We start from the raw sequence: 24,513 nt of genomic DNA, 5'->3' as shown, positions 1-24,513 counted from the left end.
CACAAGAAAAACATTTTGAAACTCCAAAATGAACATTTTTTTGGCATGTACATAGTATTCACAAAACAACATGAAACTCACCTTGCTAAAAACATTAGCTAAATCTTGAATCCCAAATTTTGCTTCAATTGATGAAGATCTCACTATCTGCAAATCATCTCCAACAAGGATCTAAGGTTTCCAAACTAACGAATACATTTGAACCCAACATCCTTTCACCTCCAAGAAAAACTCATTTATTAGTCCTACAGATAATCAATATCACTTCTAAGAGAGTTGGATGAAAAGATGGAATGAAAGACAAATCTTACCTCAAATCCTTCAAACATCTCCTCATAAAGGGAACTTAGAATCACCAAGCTAAATATTCTCCAAAATGCTCCATCATGCTTCAAAGATGTTCCAAGAATACCAAAAAATCGTCCAATATGAGAGAGTATAGAGAAATGGGGCCAAACCTTTAAAAAGAAGTTTTAAAATAAACGAAACATGCAACATGACCTGTGGCGCAAGTAAGGTCATGGAAAAGGTCGCCAACCTTCTACCAGTCTTTGTGCACCTTCTTCTGGGGGCCAATGTCTAAGGCAGCCTACCTCATGACTTAGGTTGCATGACAGGTTGCATGGACCTCCATGGAGCTCAAAATCCTTCGTTTTTTTTATGCCTTTTGAACTCGAAACATTGTATGACATTTATACACAAACACCAAAGGATTATCTAAGAAATCCCTCAGTTATATTTACTACAACTGTGGTTGTTATATTGACATACATTGAACCATTTTGGGACAAAATCAAACGACCTCCCCTGTCCACATCGTCGCTGCTAGGATCGTGCACCGAGGTCGCAGGCTTGTGCATCGTGCATCACGACCCTGGCCTACACAACATGCTCTACGACTGCCAACACGAGCAATTGTCAGGCCATCGTTGTGCGTCAATACCCTGCAGTCGGTTTTTGGGTCGTACCTGGGATTCTAGGGTATCTCGGTTTTTGAGTCGTGCTGTATTTTCTTATCTTTGTTATGGTGTTTAAATTAGTTACAAAATTGTATATATATTTATAAAATTAGTTATTTTATGTTCCCATCTAAATATACATAATGAGTATGTATGGTAAAATTTTGTTTAATCACTTTATGTTAACGAATGCTGACAAGAAACGACTATAAATTAAGAAAATGCTGTGAGTGGATTATGTTTAAAATAATAAAAAATAATATTAAAAAAATAGAAAAAAGAAAAAGAAAAGGTGTAGAGTGATAGCATTTATTTTCCAGAAATCCTTGCAACTCAACCATAATAAATACCCTTTTCTCTCTCTTGAATACAAACAAACATTGCCATTGCTATCATCATCTTCTTCCTTTTTCCCTCTGCTAACAAATAACTCAAATTTTACCCATCTCTTCTTCTCTCTAACCATCTCCACTTATTGATAGAATTATTATTTCCAAAAAGCTTTTTTTGTTTCTATTTTCAGTTCATACATACATACATACATACATACATATACATACATACATACAGTGAGAGAGAGAGAGAGAGAGATCTTCATCGTCATCTTCTTGAGTCCACATACTGAATGGAGGAGAAATTATGAGGGTGGGTTTTTTCTGTGAAAACAAACCTTCTCATCTTTCTTCTTCCCATTGAATTTTTATACCCTCTTTTCAGAAACTGATTCTTTCTTTCTTTTCTTCTTTACCCATTTCAGATTTGGGGGTGTTGTTCCTATTCATATTTCATCACAATTTCCCAATTTCTTTCTACTTTTCAATTACTTGTAGCTTCTCAGATTTCTCGATTTCAGACCAAACCCTTGTAGAATCAATCGAATTGATTCTGTAACGTATATTATGAGGGCAGGATTGAGTACGATTCAGCAAACCCTAACGCCGGAGGCGGCCACCGTCTTGAACCACTCCATAGCAGAAGCTGGCCGTCGGAACCATGGCCAGACGACGCCTCTTCATGTCGCTTCCACCCTTCTTGCCTCACCCACGGGTTTCCTCCGGCAAGCTTGCATCCGGTCTCACCCGAATTCTTCTCATCCTCTCCAGTGCCGTGCCCTTGAGCTCTGTTTTAGCGTGGCGCTCGAGAGGCTCCCCACCGCCACGTCATCGCCGGCCGTCACGGAGCCACCGATTTCTAACGCCTTGATGGCGGCTCTAAAGCGGGCGCAAGCCCATCAACGGCGTGGGTGCCCGGAGCAACAGCAACAGCCACTTTTAGCGGTTAAGGTGGAGTTGGAACAGCTAATTATATCCATACTTGATGACCCGAGTGTGAGTCGGGTCATGCGTGAAGCTAGCTTTTCTAGCCCTGCTGTTAAAGCTACAATCGAAGAGTCTTTGAGTAATAACAATCTAAATCCGTCGAGTCTTGGGGTCGGATTCCGGCCATCTCCGTCGCCGACAACCACGCCGGTTTCAATACCCATAAACCGGAATTTGTATTTGAATCCACGGTTACAACAAGGGAATCAGCAAAAGAACGATGAATCAACGGTGTCATCATCATCAACTCCAATAAATCTTTATATACAGCAACAGCAACAGCAAAAGAATGATGAAACATCATCGGCTCCAAGAAATCTTTATCTGAATCCAAGGTTACAACAACAACATCAAGGGAATCTTCTAAGTTCAAATCAATTAGGACAGCAACAGAGAAATGATGATGTGAAAAGGGTCATTGAGATTATGACCAAACCCAAGAAAAAGAATCCGATTCTAGTGGGGGAATTGGAACCTGAAGCAATCAGGAAAGAGATCATGAGACGAATCGAAAAGGGTGAATATGGAGAATTGAAGAATGTTCAAGTGATTTCAATTGAAAAAGAGTTTGCATCTATGTCGGATAAATCGCTAATGCCCACCAAGATCCAGGAATTGGGTAATCTAATCGATATAAAAATTGGGACTTGTGATGGTGTCATAATCGACCTTGCTGACCTGAAATGGCTGGTTGAGCAACCACCGGCGACAATTGTTTCTTCCGTCGGCCGTGAATCTGTGGCGGAGATGGCCAAATTAGTTTCAAAATTCTCCGGCAAAGTTTGGCTGATCGGCACAGCTACTTGTGAGACTTACTTGAGGTGCCAAGTTTATCATCCATCCATGGAAACTGATTGGGATTTACAAGCTGTCCCAATTACATCAAGATTACCTCTCCATGGCGTCTTCCCAAGGTAAATTTTCATTCAAAATCTTTCTAATTTCAGTAGATTCTGTTGATGACTTGTGGTTTTACATAAATTTGTCTTTGATTTATTATAGGATGGGGACAAATGGAATTCTTGGTGCTACTTCAGTTGATTCTTTAAATCCAATGAACAACTTCTCGTCGAGAACACGCTGCTGTCCGAAATGCTCCGGTGATTATGAACAAGAATTAGCAAAACTAAAGGAGTCATCTTCTGATGAGATTAAGAGCAATCTACCTCAATGGCTGCAAAATGCAAAAACAGAACATCAGTCGCAGGTGAGACTGAGATCAAATATTTTGTGTTAGTTCGGACGGTTGCTCTGTTTTTCGTTTCGTAATTGTTGCTTTCTTTTCGGTTTTCACAGGTTAAGGATCAAGAACAGGTTTTGAAACAGAGGATTCAAGAATTGCAAAAGAAATGGAGTGATACATGTTTGCGAGATCATCCGAATTATAATCAATTTCCAAGATTGGATAGATTGGCTCCGATGCTTGTACCTTTGACTGGAACGTACAAGCCGAACATGCTTCTACGACAAGGCCAGCCCGCTCAACAGCCACGGTTACAACCACCAACAAGTCTTCAAGAAGCTTTGCAATCGAAATCGAATCTCAATACCACCCAACAACGATCGTTAGAGCTTCCACGGAGCCCGGTTCGTACAGAACTTGTTCTTGGACCAAAGAAAGCATTGGAAACCCTTGTTCCAAAAGACAACGAGGATTTGACGGTTAAGGATCTTTTAGGCTGCATCTCTTCCGAACCCGAAGGCAAGATTCAGGAGTTTCACAAGGGTAAATTCGCTAATGCAGCGGATACCGACTCTTTCAAGAAGCTGCTCAAGGGTTTAATGAAGAAGGCGTGGTGGCAGCCGGAGGCGGCTTCCGCTATTGCTACCACTATAACACAATGCAAAGTGGACAGCGGTTCTAGGGGTAGCGTGTGGTTATTGTTTGCCGGGCCCGATCGGGTGGCAAAGAAGAAGATGGCGTCGGTCCTAGCCGAGCACGTCTGTGGGGCCAATCCAATTACGATTGGGCTCGGGTCAAGGCGTGACGATGAGGAAACAGATATGGGACTTCGTGGTAAAACCGTGTTGGATCGCATCGTTGAGGCTGTTCGTAGGAACCCGTCTTCTGTAATCGTTCTTTCGGACATTGATGAAGCTGATATGTTGGTTCGTGGAAGCATAAAACGAGCGATGGAGAGAGGTCGGTTGACCGATTCTCACGGACGTGAAATTAGCCTCGGGAACGTTGTATTTGTGCTCACGGGGAATTGGTCGACCGCGAACATTGATGAGCATCTGGTTGACGAGCAACGGTTGCGCTTGATAGCAAGCAGAGATTGGCAGTTGAGGCTAACGGTCGATGACAAAAGGTTGAAACGGAGATCCAACTGGTTGTCGGATAAGGATCGGTCACGGAGACCGAGGAAAGAATCGGGATTGGATCTGTCACTTGATCTTAACCTAGCCATGGACTATGAAGAAGATCGAACCGATGGCTCGATCAACTCGAGCAATCTCACCATGGACCAAGAAGACGAGAATCAACGATTTGCAGTTATGTCCGTACCTCACGAGCTTGTCGGGCCTAGCGATGGGGCGGTCGTGTTCAAGCCAGCCAATTTCGGGCATATTCGTCGTGAGATCGAGAAAACCATCAAGAGCGCGTTTTCAGCCACAGTTGACGAGAAAATCACGATCGAGGTCGAGGAGGCGGCGGTCGAGAATATATTGGGCGGGTTGTGGTTCGGTCGAACAAGCCTAGAGGAATGGGCTGAACAAATATTGATTCCTAGCTTCCACCAGCTCAACTCGCGGTTACCATCTACAGGCGGAGAAATGGTGGTCCGACTCGCGTCCGATCGTGATTCCGTTTCGGTGGGCGGTGGTGGCGATTGGTTGCCGAGCAAAATCGCGGTGGTGGTTGATGGAGTGGGAGGTTGAGGGGTGTGATTTGCCACTCTTCATTCACCTGGGACTATATATGTAAATAGTTGGGGAGAAAGGGAGGTATAGTGAAACGTTTAGGAAAAGTGAGGACCGTTAATAGAAGTTACGGTTCTCATATTTCGTTTTCTTTTTTAAATTGTTTTTTTTTTCTTTTAATTTTCGTATAAATATTCAAAGTAACAATCACCTTTTAAGTGTGAGCAATAAGATGAGGCATTACTCCTTTTTGGGCCCTTGATATCTATTTTATTTCTATTTCTGGTTTTTTAATAAATATTTTTGATTTGAGAAAATGTCATCCAAATATGTGAATAGAAAAACGAGTTTCAAAACTAAAAGGGGTAAAATGGTGTAAAAAGTATCTGGGAGGGGTAATGTAGGAAACAGATAAAAGTGAAGGGAGGTGATTGTAAAATATGGTTTGCGGTGTTTCACTTTCACATAGGCAGATAAAATTTAAGTGGTCAAAAGAGCACTTTTTGGTTTTATTAATTATATTAAATAATAATAATAATAAAAAAATAGAATGGAGGTAGTAAATGGGTCTAAAGAAAGCACACGTCTTCGCCTCAATCTATGTCAACCTACTCTACTTCTGTAACTACCCTTTCTATTTTTTATTTATTTATTTTTATGATATTTTAAGAATATATATATATATATATATTTAAAAAAAATTAAAATAGGAATCAAATAAATGTTGAATTGAATAGAAATGGTTTTAGTAATGTTATGATTTGTATGTGAAGAAATTTGTATAAATAATGGAAGAGGATGAGATCATTCATGATTTTGATTCTCTATTAATTGGTGAAGTCATCAATGACACACTTCTTTTACAAACTATTTTTTAACTCTAATATTTATTATATTTTATATTATGATTATGTAGGTTTTATATTTAATTTTTATTTTATATTTTATTTTTAAAATAATAACGTAGACAAAAAAATTCGGTGTTTTTTAAATATTTTATTTTAACCATCTTTTACAAAATTGGAGTGGAAGGTTGAATAGGTTTCAGAAATTCATATTTACCTTTTTCATTTAAGCGTATAGATTTTTCTAATAAATAATATAAATTATTTTAAATATAATTAAATAAAATAATTAAAAATTTTTATTAAAAAATAATGTCAAAAACGAATTGTATTATGAACTTTATCATTCTGTGATGAATCTCAAAACTGTAAAAGAAATGAGAGACACCCTCTGTGTCTAGTATGAAGGTATATCTGAAGTCTAGAAGATAATGAAGATAAATATGGTAAAACAATATGATATGTTCATTTGTGGTAAGAATGAATCTATGTTTGAAGTACATCAACGATTTAATTGTTTTCTTACAGATCTAAAAACTATTGGCAGAGAATATACTAATTTTGAAACTATGACAAAGTTTTTGGAATGTCTTCGCGAGTCATGTGATGGTTATTCAATGGACCTTAAGACTTCAAAGGACCTGAAAACTATGTCTCTTAGTGATCTTTTTGGCACCTTGCTGAACCATGAGCAATCTAAGGGTCTGAAGAAAAATTTCACAAGAGATACAAAAAGCTCTCACTTGGCTTTACTTTCTTTAGAGGCCAAATCTCTAAACAACCATCTTTTACTCACCAACACTGAACCTGATCTTTAACTGTGTGCATCTGAAGAAATCACTAACTTTGACCTTTCAGAGTTTGATGACTCACTGACCTTTCTAACTAACTCCTTTCGAAGGTGTCTAGGAAAAATAACTTTCGTGGAAACATGAGGTACGCTCTCACTGGCACGCCTAAATCAACTCCAGTTGGCAAGGCAATACTGCCATTTGCAATAATCGTAAAAAGAAAGGACATTTTACTAGTGAGTGCAGGTCCAAGAAAGTTGTCGAATCCTTTCCTCTTCGTTGTAAGGAAGCCAAATACCTAAAGATGAAAGAAAAATACCGGAAGGTTTAAAACTATTGAAGGAAAAGGCATAGGTATTGTTGATAGAACATGACTGGGTGGACTCTTCATCAGCCTCATCCACCTCTGATGAAAAAAATGTTATCTATCTTTGTTTGAGTGCAAGATTGAAGAAGTTAAGGATGAAACATTGAAAGCATCCACCTCCTCTCATCCAATTGAATCATCCACTACTCTTTAGGTATCAAGTTTTGATGATCCCTCTTTATCTGATGCTGACAAAAGAAAAGAACTTGATTATTTGACTCTTGACCTTTTCAATGCAATAAATGTCAAGACTAGAGGTGAATGACTAAATCTTGATTTAATCGAACAGCTTGAAAAATGCCATATTAAAATCAAAGAGTTAATGAAGATTGAAAATGATATTCTTGACCAAGTCATAGTTAATCAAATGGTCAGTGAAGAAAGAATACATGCTATCAAATCGAACGCACTTCTAACACCTGTTCCACTTTTGGAAACTTATAATGGCGAGAAATATATTATTTTAAATTAAACAAAGAAATTCCACGGTCAAACTACCAACCTTAAAGCTGAGAAAGCCATTGTCGAAGGATCATGCAAAGCCTCAACGAAAGTGACTAGAATGATTGAGTTTCAGATTCCGATTCAAGTCAAAAGTTGTGTGGGATATAACTCTGAAAAGGAAAATCCAAACAGAAATTTAGAATGTTCATGTCTTCTAGCCTTGAAACTTCTTATACTCAGTGCTCCACTTCTATAAAGTCTAAACCTGCCAGCTCTGTTAAAGTTGAAAACACTCATAAGAGTCATGAAAATTCAGGAAAAGCTAAGCCTATTCCTGATTCCTCACCTTTCAAGTCTAAAACTAGCAAAAATGCCAAGTTGAAGAAACATTTTTCAAAACCTTCAGCTAGCCAACCATCAGTCTTATGCAAAAACTCCTTAGATCTCTCTGGTAAACAAGATCTGCACCATGATTGAAGGTTGACATAGATCCAATGAAATATGAGAAAACAAGTATGCCTCAGAGATCTATGCAAAAAGGGTATTTTAGGTCCTGGTCTAACTTACTTTCATCTTTCCAAGTGTTTTGTAGATGGACCTAAGGCTCGTTTCAACTATAGGAAGAGTTACATATGTGGTGACTCTGCTCATGTTGCCTAAGACTGCCTTAAATCTAGGGAAAAGAAAGTCAAAGCTGAAAAAGAAAAAATCCACCAAATCAACTAACCTTGTTGAACCCATCAAACAATGGGTACCAAAACAACATTACCTAGGTGACTGTAGGACTTCAAGGGCATCAAGTATTTCGATAGTGGCTGCTCCAGACAACGACTGAAAATAGGGCTCTATACAAGGAAGAAAAAGGTCCCTCAATGACCTTTGTGGAATGGAAAAGGATACACCAAGGGATATGGTGTATTGACTAATGGCTTGACTACATTCAAATGTGTTCCTTTTGTTGAAGGACTGAAGCACAATCTTTTAAGCATTAGCCAACTGTGTGACAAATTATTTTGTATGAATTTTAGTGAGAATAAATGTACAGTTAGTGATAAGAAAGGAAAGCTTGAGTTGACTAGAAAAAGAATGAAAAATGTTTATGTTATAGACATGGACTCCAAACTCACTAAAGAAATTTGCTTCTACACTGAAGATTCTCCATGTAAATTGGTTGTGACACAAAAAACTCTCCCATCTGAACTTCAAAAGTACTGAATGATCTATCAAGAAATAAAATGGCCACCAAACTTCCTTAGCACTCCTATGCCAAGGAATCTCTTTAGTCAGCGTGTGAGAAAGGAAAACGGACTAGAGCAAGTTAAACAAATCTTCTTAGTGACAACTCCTCTTCATTTTCTACATATGGATCTATCTGGACCAGTTAATGTTCAATCCATCGTTGGAAAGAAGTATAACCTCGTTATTGTTGACGAGTTCTCCAGTTGGGTCATCTTCCCTATATCCAAAAATGATAAGCCTAAGGAAATAATCTCCTTTGTGAAAAAGATTGAAGTCTTCAACATTAAAATTGTTCACTCAATAAGAAGTGATCATGGCTCTAAATTAAAACATTGTACTGGATAACTTCTTAGAAAACAAATGAATCACGCATAATTTCTCAGCAGTTAGGACACTTGTACAAAATGGAGTCATTGAACGTAGAAATCACGTAATTACTGAAGCTGCTTGCTTCATGCTTAATTAATATCATTTTCCAAACCAATTCTAGGCTGAAGCTGTAGATACAACGTGTTTTACTCAAAACTGCTCACTAGTTGTTAAATGATTCAATAAAACAATGCATGAAATTTCCATGGAAGAAACTCCACTCTCAGTGTTCTTCATATATTGGTTGTCAATGCTATATTCTCAACAACAGAGACAACATAGGAAAATTTGATCTTAAGTCTGATGATGACATCTTTGTGGGATACTCCTCAGTAGCTAAAGCCTTCAAAGTGTTTAATAAAATATGACAGTATATCGAAGAAACCATTCATGTTATGTTCAAAAAATCATGTTTAGATAACTCTAAACCCGCTTATGATGATAAAGAGCTGATGAATGGATGATACCATATTATGGTGAACCTCAAGCATCCTCCAACCATTCTCCTCAAGATGAAGATCTTGATGCTAATGACAATCCTGATGTAATAATTAGCATTTCTTCATACGAAGAGTTAAATCTTCTTTAGGGATCTCTCCAGTTCCGATCAACACTTTACCTCTTTCAGACTTAGCTAATGTTGATCCTCCTAAAAATGTTGAATCCTCCTCAGTAAGTGATCTCTTATCAGAATATTTATTTAATATAAAACTCAACTTAGTTAACGAATTGATACCCTTTCTCTTCAAAATGATACTGAACCACCAGATGAAGCTTCTCCTTCAACATTTGTTTCGTGCTTTTCCACTCCAATCCAAGAATCTGTACCTATTCCTCAACCACTAGCTCTCAAATAGACAAAGAATCTATCAATAGAACAAAATAGATCTCCTCTAGCGATATGCGCATGTGAGATGCTTCGTCTCGAAACCGATTGCTAGCACGTAGAACCAAAAACCCACAAGAGAAAAATCGATTTTCTCTTGTGTTGTATGTCTGTGAAAATCTCTACATAGAGGAGAGGGAAGAAGGAAGCAAAAGTGATTTCTCCTTAACCCTAAACCTAATTATAATTAGGTTTATATACTCCTTCTTTTCCATATATGGGTCAGGCCTTCCTTTTATCAACAAGCTTGGGCCATAAGCCTTCTAACAACTTAATAATCAATTACTTGTTGCACCTAAATAAAACATTATTTAACTAATTTGGGATTTACAACTTAATAACTAACTTTATTAACCCCGAATAATATAATCATCATAATTATATTTACACATACAACTTAATAATTATTACCCTACTAGAATAATTATCCTTCTATTATTACAACATTAATATATTCTTTTATGGTTCATGATCATCATGATCAAGTTCCAGATTCTTAATGCGTGTGACCCTCATAGGCTCATTTGACCTCAATATATTACAACATTAATATATTCTACAGTCTCCCACTTGCATACAGTACATAAAACACAAACAGTGGTTATGTGTAGCAACGTGCCACCGCCCCCAAGGAAAAATGAATGTGTGCTTCCAAAGCATTCCATTGATACAATCAATAGTATGAATAAATTATCTCTTATCCTTTTGTTACATGATATCTCATATTTAACTTAAGGCATATATCGAGCTCATCCTTATATGTTCAATGATTATATTCCTTGATCCTAATATTTATTGAGTAGATAAGTATTATTGTTCAACCAATCCACTTGTGTATGGCTACAAATTTCTCAATTTATATCATCGAGGGCCCTAGAGATTCCTCTCTCATCATGAGAGGAGCAAATTCCATTTTCCCTGTACACGACTCTTGCATAATTTACATTATGCCTAGTACGACCATTATGATCACTTATCAAAGGCAATGGTAGGCGTATATTAAAGGACAACACTCCCTATGCTTGATATTCCAATGTACATCTTAGGTCTAAGGATAAGTAGATATCTACCATTTCAAGACTCACTTTACGACGCCGATCTATGAAGCAATCTAGAAAGCAGGTCTGTCCAACACTTGTACCCTAGTGCATGTGACTCTGGATGCATCCTGTATAGGTCTAACATGACTTATGACAAGACTTCAAAATGATCTTAGTTTGTTACCAGTCCCCTAGTAATAATCCATCATGTATAGTTTTACATAATATTATTTTTTGGATTATTAACATGTTAATATAGAATACAACGAAATTAATGTAATGACATATACTTAGTATGCAGAAGCAAATAGAATTTTCATTTCTTAATTTTCCAAAAAGTAAACCAAAATTATAGATCAGTTCAAATGTTCAGAAATTTTAAACCTACAGAGCTAGTATGGTCATCGTGTTTGCTTTAACTCATAGATTTAGTAAACGGATCTGTCACTTATCTTTCAATCGAACTTCTCAAATCTCCACACCCTCTCGATTGATCATCTCTCGAATAATATGGTTTTCCTCAGAATGTGCTTGGCCGCTGGTGAGCCTTGGTCCCTTCGCCTGTGCTATGGCTCCCTCATTATCATAGTGGATCTCCATAAGGCCATTAATGCTAGTAATCATACCAAGGTTCGTGATGAACTTCTTCATCCATACAACCTCCTTCCCACCATCAGAAGCTGCTAGGTATTCTGAATCTGTAGTCGAATTTGCAATCATGCTTTTCTTTAAGCTCTTTTGGCTCACTACACCTTCATTCAATATGAACACATAACCTGATTGTGACCTGACGTCATCACAGTCGGTTTGTAAGATAGCATATGCATATCCCCGAATTAACAAATCTCCTTTCGTGCGTGTAGCAGGAACATATCCTTGGCCCTTCTCAAGTATTTAAAGATATCCTTTACTGCCACCTAGTGAGCTTCACATAGGTTTGATTGGTATCTGCTCGTCATGCTTAAAGCATATGAGATGTTAGGTCTAGTACATATCATGACATACAATATGGATCCAATGGCCAAAGCATAAGGATCACCCTTCATGCAATCTATATCTTCCTTTGTTGAAGGATATTAAGACTTGCTCAGATGCACACCATGTACCATTGGCAAGTTACTCCTATTGGAACCTTCGATCCTGAAGCATTTGAAGACCTTGTCAATATATTTACTTCGGCTTAATTCAATTAAACACTTTTGATCTATTCGGATAGATCTTTATTCGAAGGATATAGGTAGCCTCTCCCAAATCCTTCATTGTGAAACATTTCCATAGCTAGAATTTATCATCTTCTAGTGTTGGGATATCAGTTCCGATGATCAATATGTCATCAACAAATAGGTCTAGGAAGACATAATGCTCCCACTGGATTTCTTGAATATACAAGGCTCATCTTCGCTTTTGATGAAGTTAAATTATTTAATTTTCTTATCAAACCAAAGATTCCAACTTCGAAATGCTTGCTTTAGTTCTTAAAATGGACCTTGGCAATTTGCATACTTTATTAGGATGCTTGGGATGTTCAAAGCCCTCTGGTTGTACAAGGTACAACTCCTCGCTCAAAGTTCCATTAAGGAACACGATTTTGACATCCATCTGCCATATGTCATAGTCGTGATATACAACAATGACAATCAATATCCTAATGAATTTGATCATGGCTACTGGAGAGAAGGTTTCATCATAATCAACTTTGTATGTCTGAGTGAAACCATTTGCTACCAATCTATCCTTAAATGTATGCATGATCCCTTCCATGTCAGTTTTCCTTCCACTTACTCCCAACGAATTTGCATCCTTTGGGTGCATCTACCAGATCCTAAACCTGGTTACTAGACATGGATTGAATTTTGGCTTTCATAGCATCATGCCATTTGTTACACTCTACACCTAACATAGCCTATCAGTTAGTTAATGGTTCATCATCAACCAAGTCGTCATAGTTGGCTAGGTACCCTTGGTACCTATCGGACTCTTGGCAAATCCTCCCCAACATTTGGACCTTTGTCTCTCATTGGCTTCGTCAACATCTTGTCGATCACCAGTGTCAACCTGTGCATCATTAGGTTTCTTTTGAATGTCTTAAAGTTCCACTTTATTCCCTACCTTAGGTTTAGTCAGAAAATCATTTCCCAAGAATTCAACCTATCGAGCAATAAACAACTTGTTTTTGATGGGGTTGTAAAAATAGTACCCAATAGTCTCATTGGGATATCTATAAAGATGCACATTTCATATATGGGCTCAAGCTTCTCGCTTAACATAAGCGTCACAACCCTAGACCTTCATATAAGATAGGTTTGGGACCTTCGAGTCCATATCTCATATAGAGTCTTGTCGACCTTCTTGGTTGGTACATTGTTTAATATTTTGGTAGCAACTTCCAAAGTGTACCCCTAAAAGCTTTTAGGCAACATGGTATTACTCATAAAAAATATGAGCATATCTAGCAAGATATTGTTCCTCCACCATTATGTTGTGGTGTTCTCAGACAGTGAGTTATGGGATTATCCCACATTCTCTAAGACGATCTGCGAATTCTTGGCGCACATATTCACCACCTCGATCAGACGAAAGGGCTTTCATCATTTTGCCAATTTGGTTCTCTACTTCGTTCTTGAACTCTTCGAAAATTTCAAAGACTTCAAATTTATGGTTATTAGGTAAACATATCCATAACTACTAAAGTTGTTAGTAAACGTAATGGAGTAGTAGCAACCATTTCTTGTGGCTAGGTTGAAGGGACCACATACATCAGTATGTATCACTCCCAACAAATCACTTTCTCTCTCAAGAATCCCTTTAAAAGTTCTTCGGTCATCTTGCCTAATAAGCAAGATTCATGGTTACCAAATGAATCATCAGATGATTCCAAGATCCTATCAACTTGGAGCTTGGCAATTTGTTTCTCGTTTATATGGCCAAGATGACAATGCCACAAATATGTTTTGCTTAAGTCTTTCTTAAGTCTTTTAACATTCACATTTTACATCGATCTCGAGTTAAGACTCTTACGAATATCTACTTCCTAAATGCCATTGATTAGATTCGCACTAAAATAAGAAATATTGTGCAAACATGCAGAAACAAAATTATCATCATGAAATTTAAACATAAATCCATCTTGTCTTAAATGAGCAACTGAAACTATGTTTCTAATGATACTGGAACATAAAGACAATTTTTAAGTATCAAAACAAGATCATATCATAATATCCTTGAGAGAAAGCATCCACTCTTGCCCCATGACCTATCAAGAGCTCCAATTGGCTTGGATATCCCTGTCTTTCACTTCTTAATCTCTCCAAGGAGGAACAAATATGAGTTCCAAACCCGTATCCAATACCCATAAATCATAATCAGATATGAATATATCGATGGTAAAAATTCCTAAAGTTTCGGCTCCCTGAGCTTTCTCTTTCTTTTCCTTTGCCATCAGAATCGAGAAATTCTTTATCCAATACCTTTTTTCAGAAAATTCAAAGAAAACTGCATCCGGGGAATCATTCTCTCAATCTTCTTTGGTTTGCTGGTGCTTCCAACCTTTGTGTTTCCTTTCCCAGTATCATCACACTCTTTCTTTTGGTTATCCATCCTCTTTCCTTGATTATCAAAACAGGCTTGGATTTCTTTAACTTGGAGGTGATCCCTCTTTCAGCAAATTTCAACATTCCATGCAATTCAGTGAAGAATTTGTCCATTTCGTACATATGATGGTTGGGCATAAACTGATCATATAACTTGGGTATAGAATTAAGGACCAAACTGACCCCCAACTCTTGTCCAAGAGGAAAACCCAATTGAGTTAGTTGGTCAATTTACTCTTTCATTTTTAGAACATGAGCACTGACCAATGCGCCTTCCTGCATCATACAAGCATGCAATGATATCACAGTGTCAAATATGTCCTACCTTACCTGTTGACCAAACATGGTCTTCAGGGAGGTAATAATATTCTATGCTACAATTTTCTCATGGTCTCTCAAAAGTTCAGGAGTTATAGAGGCCAACATCAAACATAAAACGCTTAGAGAGTCTCGACCATACATATCATAAACTTCCCGAACACTTTTAGAGGAATTTCTTCCAGGATTATTTGGAGGTGGGTTATTGAGAATGTAGAACTTCTCCTCATACCTGAGAATGACTCTCGGGAAGCAAAACCATTACTGGATGTTTTATCCATTCATTTTTTTATCTAAGATCGAGCGTAGAGTGAACTGGGTGTTGTTTGAGTTGTTTGTGTTACTAGAATCTTGATTAGCAGACATCCACATAAAATAAAGTTCATTTTAGTGATAACTTATCATAATTTTAATAACCCTTTAAATTCAAAAATGAACTAAGATCCATATTTCACTAAATCTCACGATTGGTCAATACACAAATGGTAAGAGATAGTTATTTAGGTAGGCAACTTTCGATTGTGATCATCACAACTCTTAGACCTTCATAAGATTCTTTACTTACAAGTAAAGACATATTTAATCTTACTTCTTCACCTTGAGGCTACTTATGGATGGGCAATACAAAATACATAAGTACCTCAAGCAAGTCTAACCATACTAAAACATCATAACTTCAATTTTTAAGTAACAACTCAGAAATTGATCCTTCGGGTCATGACTATCACAATAGTGGCTAATACACAACGTATTGTGGTCTCATTGTTTGGATCCTTATCTTGTAACTATCACTCCTATTTTGGTCCATACTATACGAAATGATGATAAGTTAGCGGTTGTCCCTACTGATGTTGAGGTTAGACCTCTCTTTAAGAAAAAGGAAGTTGAGCGCCTCAAAAGTTGCCTTACTCTTCATAGTGTTGAGGAGCCAGGACCTAAGGGTGTTTTCTCTAGTCCCCTCAGTATACAAAAGTCGATCTTTTCAACGAAAACACTGAAATTTTTGGCGTTCATCCTTTTGAGAACGCTGAAGGACCCTCATGTCCTATTGAATCAACGTCCATGCCCTCAATCATGGTCCCTCTAAAACATCTTCTCTATTCCTCATGCACTGGATAGGCCAAGTAGGGCTAAAGAGGTTAGGAAGGTGGTTCTTGCCTTGGACAATTCCACTGTTGAGATTGGTTTTCTTACGTCCTAGATGAATGATGCTCAGGCTGCTCTCTCTTCTACTCAGACTCCTTCTATATCTCAGTTCTTTTTTTAAGGTAGAGGTTTAAAAATCAGGGCGATTCTATCAACCAACACCACCTTCATAGTTTCTATCTAAAGCTCTCTCAATGACCATTTTCTTCACCATTCAACAACTATAGTGGATGTTCAGCCTCAGCCAACTTCTCAAGATAAAAAGTTGCAGACTATCTTGTCTCTTCTTCAACAACCTTAATATCATCATTCTCCTTCCTTTACAGCTTCTCATCGCACCACCATGGAGCTCTTTGAAGAGTATTATATTCTCTAAGGTAATTTTTGGTTGATATCGATGCTCAGATAAAGTTACTGAACAAGAAGGTGCCTTTCCCTCGTGGTGATGATGACAAAGAGCGGGAGATGAATCTGGACCCGCTAGTCGTGATAGAAAGTGTGCAAGCTTCCGCAATGAGTGTAAAATCTCTTGTAGCAATAGAGAATGCAGAAGTTTCTTCCTCAGATCCTATTGTGTAACCATCACCATCCTTGGTCCTTAATGTTGATATCCTCGTCACCAGTGATGACGATAGTGATGACGATGATGATGAGGATGAGAATGAAGAAGAAGATGATGGTGATGATGATGCAGCAATTATCAGACGTTCTGATAACGATAATGATGATAACGAAAATGATGATTTTGTTGTCAAAAAGTTTAGAGATCAGGCGCTGAGAGTATCTCAATGACAAGCATTGGGAAACCATTTGAGGGGGAGCAACAGACTTGGGGGCCCTCTAACAGGGGCAAGGGTTAGGTAGTTGAAGACCTGGATTTTGATGATTTATTTGAGGGGAATTCTAAAAACAACCCTCTCCTTGAACAAACCTCTCCCCTAGCCTCAACTATCATATCTACTCACCTTGAAACACATATCTCCTCTGAAGAACAACCCTCTACGATTCTTGAACCATCTTCTTTAGCTTCCATGGCTATCATTTTTTACTTCTAGCCACTAGCAACATGCCAACCTTCTTTCTAATCGAAAAATCATTTTCATGCCTTCCCTAAGTCTATCTCGACGAACCTTACATCCGCTCTCTTACAACCTCTAGCATCTCTTCTATATCAATCCTCTAAAATTATGTTACCCATGGTAGTTTCTATCCCTTTTCAAATTATTTTTGAACCATTTTAAACTCATCCTCAAGCCTCTTCAACTCCCCCTCAATACCTAAAGACATCCTCCCTTGGTATGTTCCTGAAGGCTCATATATAGAAGATGATGCTAATAATAGTCTAGTTCATAGAAGACTAACTTTAAGCAAACATTGAAAGGAACGTGAGATGGAAGATGAAGAGTCATGCACTTGCCTTAGATATTTGCTCTAAAGGTAATTTCAAAAGGAAAGATCATATCACCGCTCAAGCTCTTCTGATGAAAGAAACATAAAAGGATTAAACTGAAAATATAAAACATGACTGTTGAGGATATCAAGTGATGTAAGACGAAAATCAATTAGTGTCTCTCTTAGAAAAAGATCACTGATGTGATAATCACTGGAAGAACATCAAAAATAAAACTAATGATCAACATGACTATCTTCAGGGATGACTTCTGCGTTATCACTGACAACCACTTCTTCATTTACAAAAATGGGTACTCTAAATGGTTGAAATTTTTTAAAGGCCATTCAGAAATTTAAATCCAAGAATAAGGGGTATGTCAAGCAAGAGCCGAAGAAATATCTTGACAGGATGAAGTGCATCATCATCAACCCTCTAGAGCCACTTGAGACTCGTAAAGGTGAAATCACTAAAGATAGCCCATCTAACAATAATGATCATGAGACCAAGTTTTCTTTGGATTAAATTCTCTCTAATCCTACCATCCATAATCTTTCCACGATGAATTTCTCTCTTCCTCCTACACGCACTCAGATACCTGGGGACATCCTCTTCTAGCCAGTCTATGGTATCTTCTTTTATGATTTGAATGGTGATTCGTAGTTTAAGAGATCTTCAAAGCTCTCTATCACCCCAGTAGAGCATCTAGTTTTCCTACTGACCTACCATGATACTTCTAATCACCCAACAAATAAGATCATAATATAGCTGAAAAGATGAAAACATAGAGTAAGTTACATTTATAACTAATTATGTAACTTTTTAAGATCTACCTAATTAGTATAGAAGTAGCTTATGTTAATATATTCAGTCATTGTATTGCTCTTCAGTACTCTTAACCTTTCAGCAATTAGTGAAATATTTATCTGAAGTACTTTATTCCTTCTAAGTGCTCAAAAGATCACTGAAAATAGAAAATGGGATATTGTATTTATGAGTTCCATTTCCTTTACATTTTTAGTTTATTTCTTTGTGTTGTTTTGTCATCATCAAATAGGTGGAGATTTTGATCCTATCCCCTCTTAGGATTTGATGACGACCTTCTGTGTAATACCCTTGGTTGCTTTATTGTAGGAAGTTTGTAAGTTTAGGATCTATTGTGTTAATATGATTTTATTAGAAGGTTACCTTTGAAAGTTAGTAGGTATAAAAATCTACCTCCTTCATATTCACTTTCTAGAACTTAATTATCCTTAGGGTTTATGTGCGTGTGTTTTATTCTCTGGAAGGTGTGATCAAAGAATAAGGAAGAAAGAAATTTCGAAGTTATACTTTGTAAGGTATGTTTTGTTTCCACTCTCCTCCTTAGAATTTGTATTAGTAAAGATTTAGTCTTGCAATTTAGGTCATTTTTGGTAGTATTTGGTTTGATTGGGGTATTTGTTGATAGTCTTATTAAAATTGGTTCTTGAGGATCGATTGTGTGTTTTCCTTGTGTTTTCCTTGTGTTTAATTGAGTTTCTTTGATGTATCTCCAATTTCATCCATGAATTTTCATTTCCTCTATTTTAAGTTATATTCAATCTTTTTGGTGGTTTTGAAAGGTTAATGATGTTAGGTTTTTGAGAATTACCATATATGGTAATGATCATTTGGTTAGAATGTTAAATCATTGAGAGTTTCATTTACTTGTGATAGTTTTGTTGAAATTTGAGTTGTAGAGATTTTGAATATGAGTTTGAAGTATATTTGTGATAGTTTTGAGCTTTAGACCAACATGTTTGAAAATACGGAAGATGATGAATCCAGTAACTTGCACGAGGTCGCGCACTAGTTGCCTAAGCCACTGAGATGTCTTTATCCAAATTTTGTTTTGGATTGTTTTGGGTTCTTTTGAGGTGTTCTTTAAAGCTTAATAGGTTTATCAAAGTTATGGATTGAGTTTAGTTGCTTCGTTTGTGATCCATGCTACTTTGATTCAGATATGCTTTCGGTTTTGATAAATCATTCCGGTTAAAGTTTTTATCGTCATATACCGTATTGGGTTCACTGAGTATTCCAACTGTTTTAGAACTTAAATTTTCTCAATACAAGACTCACATAAAAAAAACTCCAATGATGTTGAAGAAGTAGTTGAAGATAAAGATTGAAAGATCTGAATCGACATTCAGTCATACAACTTATCTGAAGAAATATGAAGCTTTACTCAAGTGATCAGCGACAACTGTAACATCCTTAAATTTGGAATGAGTGACTAAATTAATTTTTTCTATAATACATCAAATAAAGGATAACTCCCCTTCTATAAATCAATACTTGAGTTACCTTGAATAACAAAACTAGATTTAACATCAACAATAGACGAACCAAGGCTTACATAAGGACTAGGTTAATGTCTGGTGCTACTAAAACCCAATAATAGTCGCTATCTCCATGTGAGGAAGATGTCGCTGAAAAGCTAGATCCTTCTCATGACTCTAACTATCACTCCAATCATCTCAGTGTCGCTAGTACCATTCCCTAACAAGGTCCTGATTCACATGCTGACAAATAAAATGGGTTAGGCTTAACACCTAGTGAGTTCAAACAATTTTCATCTCCAATATAAAATGGTAAAACTGAAAAGATTTTATTTACATCAAAATTTCCAAAGTGAAATGTAAAATATAAAAGAGACATCTTTCTATAACCTACCATTTTCATGATAAAAACTAATTAATCAAAAACACCAGATTAACATGAAACCCAAAATCAATTACTCATACAAAATATGAATGAGGCTTAATATCCAAATACTGAAAACATAGATTAAACTCCATTATCCAAAACACTAAAACATAGATAAGTTCCAAGATACCAAATTCATAAATTAAGGATACACTCCATACCCCAAACCAACACTGAAAACATGGATAGTACCTATCCATGAATAACACCTTTCGGTGATGGGGGAGACTCGTATCTGCCAAATGTGGCAAAACCACAAAAGTAGGCCACATATCAACGTTATCGAACTACACTTTATATCCATTGACTTTAGTGCACACTATATCAAGTGTAACCTCAACTCATCAATACCTTTAGTGTACACCATTATTGGGCATCACCTCAGGTCACATAACCTTCAGTGCACATACCCCACTAGCCTTTACCTCAAGGATACTCGATCTTACTACCCATTTGCTCTCTAGTACAGTTCCAAACTCAAGGTTCACATTCGATCCTTAGTGTCTACTCACTAGCATTCAAGATAGGAACCTCAAAACTTCCTACTTGATAACACAAAATATTTAACCTTCATGTACAAGGGTTAAAGTATCAAAACCACAATACTCAAGGTCCTTCAGTCTGACTCATAACAATTCACCTCTGTGATATCGAGATGACCATGATGCCTACACAAGCATTGGTCACAAAGTGAGGACATCAAGATTCCTCTCTTATCAAACATGACTGACTATATGCATATGGATCCATTTCATTACAGTATAAATTATATGACTCCAAATGAACGACCAACACACTCAAAACATATAATTCTCAAATAAAAATGCAATAAATGCGAATCAAACACAAGCTTAATCAATGGGCAAATTAAACCAAAAAAATAACCCCAAAACCCAAATGGGACGAAATCAAGCCAATAACACCACACCTATTTCACTATTCAAATAAAAGTTAATCATAAGCAACAAAACACATTTAGTCCATGTTTAAGAAAACAAATGCTTTAAAAGTATGATTGACTAAAAAAATCCTTTGTTGAGGCAAATTATTTTCCAAAATGAAACCATACATTTTATATTTTCAAAATGTCTCATAGAACAATAATGTGCATTTCCAGAACAATTTATAAAACCAAATACACTAAAAGTGCATTAAATTGTTAAATACTTACCATTTATAAAATAAATCATCAAAAGAACATACTTATTTTGAATTATTATCAAAATTTTCAAAAATCCCAAATTTGGGCATTTCACCAAATTTATAACCCAAATATACTAAAGATGCAAATATCATCAAATAATCAACATATTTGATAAATATTAAGAAATCATATTTAAGACTCAAAAATATAAATGTTTGGCATGTACAAAGTTCAAAGCAACTTAACTCACGTTGCTAGGCTAACTTAAAACTAGGTTCAAACCTATCTCTAGCTTCTAAAAATGGAGACTTGAGATACATAATATAGACTTATATATATATGGTGTGAAGATTCTCAAAACACCCCAATTACTCCAAAAACATATACAAACAAACCCAAGATATGTAATGAGGGTTGAGGTGAAAAGAACCAAACATCGGGTTAAGAAATGGTTGATTATAAGCTTACCTTTCAGCTTCTAGGAACCCTAAATATTCAAGGAAAATTTAATACTCTTTATTCTCACATTGAAGAGCTTCAAAATACAAGACCATAGTCTTCAAAATCTCCCCAATCGGGTTAGAAATGAGAAAGTTATGACCAAATGAAGAAAACCCCAAAAAATCGTATTTTTAAACCTTAGATGCTTCTAGCAACTTGTGAAGCGACTTAAACCACATGAAAAGTTTCATGAACTCCAAAAATTAGATTTCCAGAGCCCCAAGCAATTTAACTCACTTAGCAACTAGCTTGGAACTTTACGTCATGTTTTTAAGCTGTTTTGTGACTTCTCGTTCGACCAAACTTGCATGAGAGGTCCCTTAATGCCTCAGATGGCTTTTGGCACATCTATTCTTTGTCCCAACTCAACAAGCACCATTGACTTAAATTCCACAAACATTCAATAATGGATGGACACTAATAACCATCTAAAACAAATCTACACCTTTAAACAATTAACAACAAAAAACTTAGGCATTACAACAACTGAAAAAGTCTTCAATGCTTTCTCCTTGGTTGAGAAATAATCTTTCTTATCAAGATTTTGTATCTATTCCTCTTGCACAAGTCATAAACCCATGGTTTTATGTAGAAGGTATAGTAGGGTATGTTTTACTGTTCCCTGTCATGTTCACCAACTTCCCTGAAGCAATGTTCATTAGCGGCCAAGGTCTGCGTTGCTTTTAGATTAGAAGTACTAGCGAGACACTCCCCTCTTGACACATGGATTATACCTGCTACGTGAATTTAATGAACATGGTATAAATAGCGGAGAATACTCTCTTTTCACCACGGTTGCTATCTTCTTCTTCTATGATCTCATCTTCTCCTTAAGTGTATTATGTGTAAGAACTTTTGTGCTCTCTCTACTTTCTTTCACAGAGATTCTTAATGCTCTCTTCTCTCAAAGTAAAATCTTGTAGATAAGGTTTATTCCTTTTCTTAATTTGAAGCAGTCTATATATTCAAGTGTATTGTTTCTTCTTCTAAATCGATAAAAGAATTTTAAAAGTGAAATAGTTGTGTTATATTTAACCCCCTTTACAAATTGTTAACAACCTTGTTATCACTCTTGGGACCAACAATCTTTTCTCACATTAAAGTGTGGGGGTTTCTCATTGGAACTCTTCCATATACATATATTCAAAATGTTTAACATGGTTTTCAAAATTTCAATCACATCAGTATTTTTAAACAATAATTTTACTATATTATACAATATTTACCATCTTATTAATATGATTGAGCATTTGAAAATTAATTCATAACAAACTGATAAACATATTCAAATACAAAATAAAGGAGTTGTGATTCAAACCCCTTCTCACTCACATACCATGCTATTTCTCACTCCCTACTTCACTCACATACCCCCTATAGGAGGGGGTATGAATAGAATTCACCTAAAGAAAAATCAAGAGAGATGAATTAATATATATGTGTATATATATATATATATATATATATATGAGTATGTGTCTGTGTGTGTGTGTTTGTGTGTATGTATGTTGGGGGCTATCAGTGTGTGATAGAAAACAAATTTTTATATGAAGTGCAAGAAGTACTATACTTTATTAAAGGAGGTTCACATAAGTTAATATGTTAATGTACGTTAATATATGTTAACATTTCATGTTAAGATATGTTAATGTAAATTTGTTTGAACTTATGTTAATATTTTCATGTAAACATGTGTTAACATTTTTATACATGCATAATCTCTTAAAATTCAAGTTTACAACTTATTAAATTTCACCTTTAGACTTTGTAGAATTAATCAAAAGAAATGTTCAAATACCAAAGAAGTGTTGAGCCTTATTAATATGACATAAAAAAGCCATAAATTGCAGATTTTCTTGTCGATGAGAAATTGGATTAATTTTCAATTTTCGATTTACAGTAAAATTTTACATATGTTGCATAACATGCGTAACTTATATAAAGTTTTTTTACAATGTTATTTTTCAACCTGTAACACTCCAGAATCAAATTTGTATATAAACATATATTTTCATATATCAAGAAATATAATTTACACATTTGGTTCCAATATCTACAAAAGCTATATTACAAAATAACTACCAAATTTTTGTATATAATCTCCATACAAAACTTGTATACATAACAAGTATTCAAATACAAAAGATAACACATTAATCCAATAACCCATGCAAGCATTTATAAATTCTTCACAAATTTCCCTTCCCCTTATCATCCAGTTGTGCCTGACATATAATGCACATTTTGAAATACAAATAAGGGTTAGACCTTGAGGTCTAGTGAGAAATCACTTTTGTATGTTATTACAAGGTGAATAATCACCAAAACACTTTTATAAACTCATATTTGTATTAATAACAAATAAACAATCATTTATTATAACAAACATCTTTTATTGTATCCACAGGATGAGACATTATCCAATTTTCTCATTAAATAGCCAAACAACTCATTTATCGCATTGTGATAAAACGCAACGCATCATATGGGTAAAATCATAAATTTCTCACATCACATGGGTGAGACAACCCCATTTCCTTGCAAAACTGGTACGAGGATCTCATCCCATCTCA

At 36.1% G+C, this 24,513-nt stretch overlaps 1 protein-coding gene across 2 annotated transcripts; it reads left to right on the top strand.

Annotated features, from left to right (window-relative positions):
* The first annotated feature begins 1,328 nt into the window (after nucleotides 1–1,328).
* LOC112516139 (protein SUPPRESSOR OF MAX2 1) lies at nucleotides 1,329–5,384 on the top strand. Of its 2 annotated transcripts, XM_025123160.1 has the most exons (4): nucleotides 1,329–1,604; nucleotides 1,717–3,192; nucleotides 3,281–3,485; nucleotides 3,575–5,384. In XM_025123160.1, exons 2-4 carry the CDS (start codon nucleotides 1,859–1,861, stop codon nucleotides 5,159–5,161), a joined length of 3,126 nt encoding a protein of 1,041 aa, XP_024978928.1. In that variant the 5' UTR covers nucleotides 1,329–1,604; nucleotides 1,717–1,858; the 3' UTR covers nucleotides 5,162–5,384. The 2 variants fall into 2 exon arrangements, with proteins under 2 accessions (XP_024978928.1, XP_024978927.1); XM_025123159.1 differs by having other exon boundaries at nucleotides 1,329–3,192.
* The last annotated feature ends 19,129 nt before the right edge of the window (nucleotides 5,385–24,513 follow it).

Source organism: Cynara cardunculus (assembly GCF_001531365.2).
Source record: "Cynara cardunculus var. scolymus isolate 2C chromosome LG 8, CcrdV1, whole genome shotgun sequence".
NCBI lineage: Eukaryota > Viridiplantae > Streptophyta > Magnoliopsida > Asterales > Asteraceae > Cynara > Cynara cardunculus.
The sequence above is the reverse complement of the archived record's forward strand: the minus strand, read 5'-3'. Positions and strand labels throughout refer to the sequence as shown.